The sequence below is a fragment of the Mustela nivalis genome (genome assembly GCF_964662115.1).
Source record: "Mustela nivalis genome assembly, chromosome: 8".
Taxonomy (NCBI): domain Eukaryota; kingdom Metazoa; phylum Chordata; class Mammalia; order Carnivora; family Mustelidae; genus Mustela; species Mustela nivalis.
This window is the reverse complement of record NC_139027.1, coordinates 113,843,408-113,856,255: the sequence shown is the minus strand read 5'-3', so window position 1 is coordinate 113,856,255 and position 12,848 is coordinate 113,843,408. Positions and strand designations below refer to the sequence as shown.

The 12,848-nt window shown below is 35.7% G+C and overlaps 1 protein-coding gene across 5 annotated transcripts in view; it reads right to left on the bottom strand.

The window, feature by feature from the left end:
* Positions 1-12,848, bottom strand: part of GPCPD1 (glycerophosphocholine phosphodiesterase 1) — a 67,595-nt gene that overhangs the window by 21,715 nt on the left and 33,032 nt on the right. For all 5 annotated transcript variants that reach the window (XM_082744429.1, XM_082744431.1, XM_082744428.1 and 2 more), the window contains 6 exons: positions 11,243-11,284; positions 9,332-9,455; positions 5,359-5,590; positions 3,529-3,691; positions 3,073-3,205; positions 2,081-2,135 (listed from right to left, as the gene is read on the bottom strand). In XM_082744429.1, the coding sequence (XP_082600555.1) occupies positions 2,081-2,135; positions 3,073-3,205; positions 3,529-3,691; positions 5,359-5,590; positions 9,332-9,455; positions 11,243-11,284 (749 nt within the window). The remainder of the gene's footprint in view (positions 1-2,080; positions 2,136-3,072; positions 3,206-3,528; positions 3,692-5,358; positions 5,591-9,331; positions 9,456-11,242; positions 11,285-12,848) is intronic.

Here is a 12,848-nt window from a genome sequence, read left to right as displayed (position 1 = left end):
AATGTTTAACTTTACAGGATCACCACCCTTTAGGAAGGTAATTTTACTAAGAGATAAAATCTGATCCCTAGATCCATGTGTAAGCTTTAAGGAGTAAGATAATAACACAAAGAACCCCTTTAAGGATATGTTTTTAGTATTAAAATAAACAAGCCATTAATAACCAGCATATGGCATTCTAAAATGCGATCTATATGACTTACGAAGGATCTCAACAGAACATGGAAGAAAAAAAGCTTAATGAAATTTTCTCTCGAAAAGCACAGAGGGATGCATGGATGGCTCAGTCAATTAAGTAACCGACTCTTGATTTTGGCTCAGGTCATGATCTCAAGGATGTGAGACTAAGCCCTGTGTCAGACTCTGTGCTAGGCGTGGAGCCTGCTTAAGATTCTCTCCTTCCACTCCCTCTCCCAACCTTCCTCTCTTTAAAAAAAAAAAAAAAAAGCATGGAGACACTGTAAGTTCGTTAACATGATCTTCATGTGTTTACAGAATAAATCAATGTATAGAATAGTTATTAGCTACCATGAAAACCAGTTCCAAATAATGAAGTAGAGCCCAACACTCATAGATTTAATATCCTTTCAACAAAAGGCAAAGAAATCCACTATTCATATTTTTAAACACTAAAATAATTAATGTAAAATGTCATGAATTATAAAATGCTTCATATACCACTAGAAAGAGGAAAAAATGCTGCCCATGATACCAGGATGCAAGGCTAAGAAAGTAGTAAAACCCTTACCAATTGTAGAGATGCTCAAATATGAAAAAAGTATGTCTTGGAATAGATGTTTGCTCATATAAGTGATAAGATTAAACATCACACTAATCAAGTTTATTTGCTGAACTATTTTATAAAGAGGCAAAAGCTTAAGGCATGCGGAGCACACTGTGGAAAAAATGAAAATAAAAGAATGAGTTGTTCCTCCATTTCCTCCCTAGTTTAACTTCAGAGCATGAAGCTTTTCAGTCAGGTACAAGGCAGCAGGGGGAGACCTGGAAATCTCAGGTTCTTGATTAAAAATGTCAAGTTGGGGGCGGCTGGGTGGCTCAGTGGGTTAAGCCTCTGCCTTCAACTCAGGTCATAACCCCAGGGTCCTGGGATGGAGCACTGCATCGAGCTCTCCGCTCAGCAGGCAGCTGGCCTCCACTTCTCTCTCTGCCTGCCTCTCTGCCTACTTGTGATCTCTGTCTGTCAAATAAATAAATAAAATCTTTAAAAAAATAAAAATAAAAAAATAATAAAAATGTCAAGTTGTAGTTGCTGAAAAAAACGAAAAGCTAAAAAATAGACTCATTATTTCCAAAGTATCTGAATGAGACAATATTCAGTTAATGAAAACCAGTGCTTAATGGGGAATGTTTTTCTTGTCCCAATCACTCAAAATTTGTAAACTCAGGGGCTCCTGGGTGGCTCAGTCGGTTGAATGTTTGCCTACACCAGGGACCATGATCTCTGGGTTCTGGGATTGAGGCCCACATTGGGCTTCCTGCTGAGTGGGGAGCCTGCTTTTCTCTCTCCCTCTGTCCCTCCCCCTGCTTATGCTCTCTTGCTCTCTCTCAATAAATAAAATCTTTTTTTTTTTTTTTTTTTTTAAAGATTTATTTATTTATTTATTTGTGAGAGAGAGTGAGAGCGAGCACAGGCAGACAGAGTGGAAGGCAGAGTCAGAGGGAGAAGCAGGCTCCCTGTGGAGTAAGGAGCCCGATATGGGACTCGATCCCAGGACGCTGGGATCATGACCTGAGCCGAAGGCAGCTGCTTAACCAACTGAGCCACCCAGGCGTCCCAATAAATAAAATCTTTTAAAACAAACAACAAAAAAACCCTTGTAATCTCAAACAAAGATGCTAATGATTCTATAGTTTTCATCACAATCCTAATCAAGAATCTAAAAACAAATGCTCAAAGATACTTTACCTTCGCTTAGAATCATATTCAGAAGAATGCATTTTTAACCTACTTAACCTTTATAAGCTTTTAATGGAACAGACTACCCAGGCCCACATTTCTCTACTTTGCTACCTTTGGACCAACAGTCCCAAGTTTTCAAAAAAAGAGAGGGTCACTTACATGACTAGCAGCATTTCTTAAAGAAGCAATAGTATTTTCTTGAACTTTAGCAAGCCTGAAAGAGAAGAAATATATAGATATACAGTTATCACCGACTATAGAAAGGATAAAGAAAACAAATGTAATAAAGAAGCCAACTGAAGACCCTGGAGGGCTGAGTCATTAAGCGCCTGACTTAGGTTCAGGTCAGGATCTCAGTGTTCTGGGATGGAGCCCTGCTGACATCAGGCTCTGTGCTTGGAGTCGGAGGGATAAGTCTGTTTGTCCCTCCCTGTGCTCTTGCTGTCTCTCTCTAATAAATATGTAAAATCTTAAAAAAATAAAAATAAAGAAGCCAACTATGTCTCTAACAATGGAACCAGTTCAAAATTCTCTATTCTGAAACTACTTCTGCCATCCCCAAATTAAGACTGTGACCATCACTTGGTGATGCATTTATTCCATAAAAACAAGCTCTAATGACAAGTACGTATAAGCCAAATATAAACATATCCCACAGCCACACATACCTCCCCCAGTAAGGTGGCCAGTCAAGGAAAACCACCTTTTGCAGTTGCATAAAGTAGAACACAAAGACTTGCTCCTTGCAATGGTGCCTCAGAGGATTTAATCCTGGCAGACCGGGAGAACGGGAAAGGCTGAGACCCGGCAGGACAGCAGTATGGAAATGATACCAAGAAGTACGGGTGAGGAAACTGAGACCCAGAAAGGGGAGCACGCGAAAAGTTGGGACCACAACACACACACTGAGATTCAGGTTGCTTCCTGCATCAAGCTTTTCCTCCTGGCTTTCTGTTTTAATGTCCCTCTTTGCATCAGTTTAGTAGAATTTAGACAGACTGTCCAGAGTCTTATGAGAGAGTTTCTACTTAATTTGAATTACATTAAATCCCAGGTAATAAAGGATCCCTGACCTTCAGTGGGCCAACCCAACGGAGCCTTATCATGCACAAGCTACCAAGCACTAGATGCTGCTCAAATATTCAACCTACTGAGCAGTTGTTGTCGAATTCCCTGCACCTCGGTGTCCAACGTCCAATGGTGTTCTCGGCTTCCAATACTTGGAAAATGAAGATTTCATGTCACAACTGTATCCTGGTAATGGCTTAATAATTATATAGTCAACTTCCATAGAAAAAAGGGGGAGAAATAAAGATAAAGCCGATTAAAAAGGCCACAATGAGCATCTAAATAGTATTAACATTTAAGTACTTGAACCAACTTTATCAATCTCTATCAAACAGAAAACAAGTAACACGCCAAAACCGATTCAAAGCAAAGCTTCCAGAAAATTTCACAGATGCCCCTTATTGCTACTATAGTAGATAATATTCTATAAACAAATAATTTAACACCATTCCCAAAAGCTCAATTCGAAATTAACTAACCAAAATTCAAATCTAATCTTTGCTCATTTATAAAGGGCCCCTCTGTTTCTCCCAGCTTACCTCTCACTTTGCCTATTGTTTTTCTGGAATTTCTGCTCATTATGGGAAGAGTGAGAATTCCAGCACTCTTCCCACTCTCAGCAATGGTAGATGATAAGAGGCATGCTGTCCCTACATGTCCAGGAAGGGCATCACCCTGAACTACATGTTCACTGAGATCTTCCTGAAATAAAAAATGAGGTTTAAAATAATCCATATTCTTACACTTCAGTATTTCCCATTTGAAAGTAAAAAAACTCCCTTAAAATTAATCCAAAATCTATTGAAGAAGATCAGTAATAAATAGGAATCAAATTTATATTCAGGTAATTTAGATAGAGTATTTATAAAATAAATGATACATTTTCTTTTAGTATATAATATTTGAAAATTTTATATAGTACTTCATTAGTCATAACTCTGGTGATTGGCACTTCTGATTCTCTAACATGTATCAGATGAATTTCAAACACTGACAAAGTTTCTAAGTATCTTTATATTCAAAGACTAACAAACACCTGTACTGAGCCGTTAATGTGTATTATATTCTCTAAAAATGCTTTCCAACAGAGGACATAAAGAGATGGTTAACTCTCCAGGAAACTGAATACTCATTTGGACATTACACTGGATATTTTATCAGCCCAGTCTACAAATAAAATAGTATTTCCAAAATTGCTAAACAAACGAAAAGCAAGTTAGGACATTTAAGAGTATTAAAAGGTACATCCTTAAGAAATAAGGAAATGTTCAACGAAAACCTCACATTTTAACAATAAAGTCCCACAGATCTCCTTACTTAGGTAAGATCAAATTATAGGTTTTTTAAAAAATAAAAGTTCCTTATTATAGTTTTCTGAAAGGAAACACTTAAAATTTCATACAATGCAAAGCAGCCAAAAAGCCAGTAGCAAAGGCGATGCATAAAGGCATCATCAAATTAAATAACTCAAAGAGTATAATAATTTTAATTGACAAGTGTAACATATGTTACTTGTGGGGTTAAATCCATTCTGTCTTCTGCTATTTTCACAAAACTGTGGTTGGGTGCCCTCATCTAAAGGAAATGGGAGTGGAAGTACCAAAGATCAAGAATCTAAGGAAAGCAATAACCACTAGCTGGGCACAATCAAGCAAGGACCTTCATTACCAAGAACCCAGCAAAACTTGTGAAGACGAGAGCACTTGTACAGCCACCAAGTCAGAGGGCTCTAGTGTTAGGAGTCATGAGTAACTCTGGAAGGCTAGCAGCAGATTCTGAACAACCTGGCACAATTTTCACAGCAACTCTTTTTTGCTACATATTTACAATATCAAGTGAAATTGCAAAAATGAGTCCACTGTTAAGAATTCTTATAATAAAATGCCTCAATAAGCTACACACTTTAGTCATGAGGAGGCCTCAATCATATTGAGTCCTGGGTTGCCTATCAAGAGTTACACAGTCTGCTCATCCCTCTGTTTATCCTTGGAGGCTCCTTTGTATATTATTCATTTATACTTAGAATAGGTACAAGGGCGCCTGGTTGGCTCAGTCAGCAGAGCACACAACTCTTAATCTCAGGATTGTGAGTTCAAGCCCCATGTTGGTTTAAAAAAAAAGAACAGGCATAAACATTAAGACATCTGGTCTTGATGTAAAACATCAATTCAACCGAGACTTTTTTTTATAGTACTTGAGTCTATCAACTCCCAAGTTTTTTAAGCCTGCTAAAATGTATAGAAAAATAAACATCTAAAAGGATGCATGAATCATGGATTTACACTCAGACTAAAATAAAAATCAAAACATTTAAAAATAAGCCCATGCCTGCATTCTTTCTCAACTCTCTCCATGAAATAATTACTCACCTCAAAAAAATCAAATATTAGCTCCAGGTTATCTGGTTCCATTGTCTGTATGCTGTACTCTGTCCAACGATCGGGCTGCAAGCCATACCCACACTCTGGCTGGGAATGCCTGCACTTGAACTCATTGTCGCTTATTAAGGATATCTCGAGGCTGTTGGACATTTTGTGAAGAACGGTGGGAGACACCCTATCATCATCATCTTCTTCCAGGCCCTCTAATGTCAGCTTTACCCTACACCGTTGGAAAAAATAATGAAATGTAAAAAAAAAAAAAAAAATGGAAAAGGAAAACTCATACAAATGTTACCTGAACACCAACTTTAAAAGTGCACCCTGAATATGCTAATCCTTCAAGTAACAAAAATATGGTATTATATGAGACTACACGTATTACTGGTTAAGGCGTTAGTTATGTTTTATAAGATATTGATGTCTTTATCTACATGTATTTCTGCAAAGAATTAAAACAAGATAAATGCTCATTGTATCTAAGGTTATCAGTAATTCTTTTTCTATAGAGGCATTTACTATTATCTCATTTATATATGGCTATCTCAATTTCTTTTGAAAAGTCTCACAAAAGAATATATGTATAAAAACAAGCATAATACTGAAACCATATTCTCTTAGTGTACATTACAAGACTAGAGTAGGAGGCTGTAAATTAAAAATTTTCTCCTTTCGGGTGCCTGGGTGGCTCAGTGGTTAAGCATCTGCCTTCAGCTCAGGTCTTCATCCCATCAGGCCCTGCACAGGTCTCTTTGCTCAGTGGGGAGCCTGCTTCTCCCTCTCCCACTCCCTTGCTTGTGTTCCCTCTCTCGTTGTAGTGTTCTGTGTCAAATAAAAAAATAAAATCTTTTAAAAATAGGGAGAGGGTGGTTGGGTTATGAACATTGGGGAGGGTATGTGCTATGGTGAGTGTTGTGAAATGTGTAAGTCTGATGATTCACAGACCTGTACCCCTGGGGCAAGTAACACATTATATGTTAATAAAAATAATTTTGAAAAAAATATTTTTAAAGAAATTTCCCCTTTCTTCTACCTTACCACAGTGTGTCCAGGTATTCTGTGAAAAGTACATTATTTTTAAAAAATAGTACACTAAATGTTTATTTGTATGCATGCACATTTTTTACATGTGTGTATGTACTTCCATATAACTACTTTTTAAATGAAACAAACAGGGCAGCTGGGTGGCTCAGTCAGTTAAGCATCTGCCTTCAGTTTAGGTCATCATCTCAGGGTCCTGGCTTTGAGCCCCACATGGGGCTCCCTGCCCCTCCACCCCACTTGAACAGTCTCTCTCTTATTCTCTCAAAAAATAAAAAAAATTTAAAAATTACATAAAGAATAGGTCTGGATAACTAATTCTTTTAGTGAACCTCAAGGAACATTCTCCACCAGGATATATGAAGAGAGACCACATTTGGACAGTAATAAATAAGCAAGAAAGGTACAAAGATAAAAATAACTATTCTGAAAACAGCAATGTTACCAGAAAAATTTTGTAAATTTTATTTTACAAAAAAATAAATAAATTCAAGTTTAAAGGGATTTATGAAAAAATTTCAGTCATTTATATTAAATGTTTTCTTCAAACAGCTCTATAATGGTTATAATCTCTTTCCACTTACAGAGAGAGTAAACTGAATGAGAAGCTTGTTTAAAACTTAGTGGTAATGAAAAAAATTTTTTTAAAAACTTGCTGATAATGAGAAAGAACAACATGTCTAGCATTTTATTTAAAATGCATAAGCTGTTGCTAAGTTTTTAAAGTCCTGATATTCTTGCAGACCAATTTATCTCCTACCCCATAAAGGTTTAGTTTATCATTAAATACTAGTTTGGGAGGAAAAGGTGGTCAGAACACAAATTTCTAGTTAAACACAAATTTTAATAAAGTTTACCACTTTTTTTTTTTAAAGTAATTTCTCCATCCAACATGGGGCTCATATTCACGACCCTGAGATCAAGAGTCACATACTCTTCAGACTGAGCCAGCCAGGTACTCCATACACAATTATTTCAACAGCAATCAGTTATTTAATTTGCAGAGCCCACCGAAGTTTGGTTATACAAAAATATTCCAATTTAAGCCTGATTAACACAATAATATATACTAACACTCAAAATAACTTCTATATAAACAAGAATGGTATAGGACTCAGTATGCATTTGCAATCAGAAATCTGCAAGCAGAACCCCAACCATTAATTATCTATTAATTTCTTAACTTAAGTCAAGGAAAGAAAAAAATCCTCGTAAGCCCAACCAACCATCTGGTTTATCTTCTACAGTTATTTCAAGGTCTTACTCTCTCTCTCTCTCTCTCTCTCTTTTTTTTTTTTTAAAGATTTTATTTATCTATTTGACATAGCGAGAGAGCACAAGCAGTAGAAACGGCAGAGGGAGAGGGAGAAGCAGGCTCCCCACTGAGCAGGGAGCCAGATGACCCTGGGATCACACCCTAAGCTAAAGACAGATGCCCAACCATCTGAGCCACCCAGGCACCCCTCAAGGTTTTATTCTTATTTTAAGAAGACCCTTTATAGTTGTAACACAATTTATTTCTTCTCCCATGTAAATAAAAGATTCAATTATGTAAACACTCCACCCCAAGCACAGAGCCAAATCTCACCACCAAGTGAGATCAATACAGGAGCCAAAAGCAAGAGGCTTTACTGACTGAGCCATCCAGCCTGCCCCTCCGCCCTAGGTGGGGGGTCAGGGTGGGTCTCATGTGGGTGCATTGGAGCTCTCCTGCAAAAAAAATCCCTAAATAAATAAAGTTTAAAAGAAAAAAGGATTCAATTATGTATGAAAAAGGCCTAGAAGCACTATGAACAAAGATAAGATACACCCAAAACCTTTCACTTCTCAGAATAGCTAATGCAAAGGACTTCGAAATGCTACCCACTCTGTTCCTTTTTATTTTATGACTGGAATAAGTACTACAGTATTTAAGCGGTTATTACAAAACATTTATGAGTTATTACCTACAGTATTTTTTAAGTTTTATTATAAAGACACTAAGTACTGTATTATTGATTACTTCAGTTGCTGAAAATGGCCCTTTCAACCCAACCCTGACATTTTGTCAGAAAAGGATGCATTACATACCAAAACTTACAACTCTCAGTCCCTAAGTTATAAAAACTCAAATGATAGGGCTGCCTGGGTCACTGAGAAGCCAGCTCACTTAAAGGTATATATGATGGACATTACAGAAAAATCAAGTTACCCACTATGTAGCTATTTACACAAAGCTTGAAATCTACTCCTAATACAGAATTAGGAAGAAACTAATCTGGAACTGCCATGATCACTGTTAACTTTCTTCATGAAAAAATTTTCATTTTCAAGCCACAGGAACACTTCAGATCACTGAAGGATATTCCCAATAGTCATTTTTCTCTGTTTATACCATTATCCCCTCATTTAGCACAAATTCATTTCTGTCATATCAATTTTAAGACAAAATATCGCTACACTAAGAAATTTTAAATGGGGGCCCCTAGGTGGCTCAGTTGGTTAAATGTCCAACTCCTAGTTTCAGCTAAGGTCATGATCTCAGGATCATGGGATCTCTGCACAGTCAGCTTGCCCCTTTCCCTCTGCTCCCCCAGCTCACATTCATGTTTTCTTTCTCTAATAAATACACAAAATCCTTAAAAAAAAAAAAATTCTGAATGCTAGAAACCACAAAGGTATATACATTTGGAAATCACTTACCTAGATAGAAAAATTTTCTGCTTTCAAATTTAGCAATTAATATTAACAATCTGAGTCAGGGAACAATCTGAGTCAGGGAAGCAGTTCACTCTCACAAGACCCTTCAATAAGAAAATGTAACCTTATCTATATGTGTGCTATGTTCTTAGTATATACACTTAAAGGCTAAAAACAAATAGGTCAGAAATCTACAGCATTAGTAAAAATGAACAGTTTAAGTAACAAATTCACATGGTCATACCTAAATCTAGATTTTTTTAATTTTTTCTTTGTTATTGAGACAGGAGGTTTTTCAGAATAATGCAAACGTAATCGTATTTCAGTCTGACATGTCAGCCATCCAGAATCCAGAGTCTCAACACCATCTGGCAGAGTAAGTATGAAGAACAGTAATTATTATACACACTTTTTCAAACAATCTGGTAAGTACAACACACCTTTGACAATTCTAGTTCATGTTCACATTTGCATACACTCAGTTTATATATCACTGGAACTTCTCTCCAAAGCAAACACACATGTAGTTTTAAATTTGTTCCTCAAAAACTTTTATATGAAGTCAGGGGAAAAAAGTTAAATGTTAACAATTAGCCATATTTAACCACTTAAGTAAATTAAAATTTCTTACTGAATCCATTATCGAGGTAACAGCATCTATTTCTGAGAGAATACCACATTCCTCACTGGTTCTAACCTAATAGTGTTTCACTGAGGACCACTATCACACTTCCAAAGGGTCACATGAGCTACCCAGCTGGAACAAGTTCTACCACTAACGCTGGAGCTTGAGACAGAAGGTTGAAACCAAAACTGTGAGTCAATTCTGTATTCTTGCATTTAGAAATTCAGACATAAATAAATGGCAGGATTGTGATAACACTGTATTAGTATTATTTAACTTGAAGTTTCCTGTTAAAATAGGTCATAAAATTTTTATAAATACCAGAGAGCTGTCAGCCATTTTGGACCTAAGTTTTTTATCAATAAGACTTAAAAAAAAAAAAGAAGTTTTTCTCTTTAGGTATAACTTAGGTTCAATAATTACTAAATTTTAAAAGTAAAGAGAAACCACTATCCTCTCTTAATTTTAAACTGTTCTCAGAAATGGACAAATTTGGAAAGACAGTCTTCCATCCTGACAGCTAACTTAAGCTGAGTTTAAGAGAACAACTACAAAAGAGCAAAGAAATACCTGCATTTGTAACTCTGCAGAGATATTAACATACAGTAGAGGGACATGTCCTGCCTTATAGTTAGGGACATGAGAAAGCTACTTCTCCATCCAGCAAGCTCTCTAAAACATGTAGCATAAATATCTTTTGTAAATAAAGAGAACAAGACTCTAAAATACTAAAACTAAAGCTATGCAAGTATTTTAGACTACCTTACAATGTAATATAAGTCATCCCAAATAAAATTAAGGAAAAGTAGTAAAATTCCTATCCAAACACTGCCAAAGCATGTGCACATTTCTCAAGTGTATAAACATAGGCGCCTAGTATCAGCAATTTATCTCTGGTTCACGGCCAGTGCAAGTACACCTTCTGCTCACCCCCTCTGTATCTTTGACCAGTTTAGGATCTAAAACAAAAATGCAGTTTAGCATCGTAACACTATTCTACTGTGAGAACCCCAGTCACCAAAGACAACTTGAACCTTAGTGAAGCACAAAAATATATGAATGCATGAAATTTTCAACATATTCAGAAGTAAAAGGATCATCTACTCCACCATAAATTAATTTTTAAAGTCTCAGGAGAATTACTGGAACATTTTGTTTAATCTGGATTTTACTGTAAGTGCATATACACACAAACTGCACAAACCTCACTTAAGAGTCTAGAATGCTTGGAAACATTAATACCAAACACAGGGGTTAAAAGGGGATGATATATTAACAGTTAAGTATAATACTCTTAAATTAAGCATAGTAATTCATAGATCTAAGTCACCAGTCAAAAACCAAAAGGATAAAATTTTAAAGCTTAAGAATTATACTGGAAACTACTATTTAACACAATGTGGTTGTTTCTTGGATCTAGCCTCTATTTTCAGTATCATACTGTAACATTTCCCTGTACTGTTTCTAATGAAAAGAAAGGTAACATCTCAGTGGTATCAGTAAAGACTGTCAAAATTCAGTCTCACTTACTGTGGATTCCAAATTGTCCATCGTCAATAATAATTTCAGTTTCTAGAATTGAAGGAAAATAAAAAAAACACCTAGTTAAAATTCATGATTTATACAGAATGCACAACTGAGAAATTACCCACCTTAAGGATTTTTAAAATATGAAATCTAAAATTTAAAAGCAGCCCCAAATGAATAAGCATATTTATTGTAGCCCTCAATAAAGAATTCCCTTTTAAGGAGGTACTCAAACAGTAGAAGTTCTTACAAACTTGGTGATGATTTGTGGTGTTACAAGGAAGGGAAAGAAAACTCCTCAGAGAGGCCCTCTAGAGGCACTGGGACAAACCTCTACACCCACCAATTTATATGACAGGCTGCTAGACAACAGTATCTCCTGGGTGATTTTTTAAACCAAAGGTCTTGGCACAATTAAAATGCTTATTCTTATGTAGTGCATATTCTGAACTTATCTAAAACGTAACTCTCCTCGAATCCCAACTATTCTCTAGAGCCAGCTACAAGCTTCAAAAACAGCACAAACTTACCTGCATATACAGAGCTGTGAGGAACTACCAAAAGAATAAGTGCTAGCACATTCCTTTCTAACAGAAATTTCAGCTAAATAAGAAAAGCTGGTAAGCCCCACCCTCTTCAGTAAAACACTAATGATCTTCCCTGCTACTTCCTTTCCCAGTTTAACTTTAAACGTTAAGTTTGAAATATTTGTCAAAATAGGTGTGATAGTTCCCAATAAAGATTCTTGGTAGATTTCACGCAGCTCTTAAGTTTAGAGATTATGCTTTGCAAAAGTATAAAATTAATTTTTAAAAGATCAGAAACAAACATCCCATTTCTTATAATAAGGAAATATATTTAACTGCAAGATGCTTCCAAATGCAATTATTTTTTAAATGTTTAATACCTAATAATTTCCAACCTCAGTATGGGACTATTATAATTCTATAGTATGCTGTTCATGAAAACTTTAAATATACGATCAAAAATGTATTAAAAGAAAATCCAATAAAGAGGATGGAATGAAGTATCTGTTTAAACAAGACATGTCCTTGCCACAGGGTAAAGCAGGATCTCTCACTACTTTCTAATCTAAGATAGCTACTAGCAAGCCATTATTATCTTTAAATTCTAATTTTCTCTAGAAAATAAAAGATACAGTTCTCAGCACGAGTGAATCTACAGATGAATCCAAGTGGGTAATTTATGCATATGATATGAACTTCAAATTTTAATCTCAGTAAGGAAAAGGAAATTCAAAAATACTTGTATGAAGAGAATTGCCATTTTTTGGGCACAAAAAAACAGAATGATGTTTTAGGGGGGAAAAAAACAAGAACAAAATAAAATCAACTATCTGAGTATCAATTTTAACATAGCCAGCAGGTATTTAAGTAAATCAGGAGGAAAATATGTCTGCTACAACCAAGAAATCTGAATGCATTCATACAAGTTTATTCAAGTATTTACTAGTTTAAAAAAACAACAACACAGAATAAATAGGATAACTTATTCTATTGCTCCTACTATTCAAAGTTAAAAATTTAAGAATTTTTGTTTTGGATTAACTCTTTCCTCAAATGTTCTCTAAGCTCTCTGAGCAAGTAAT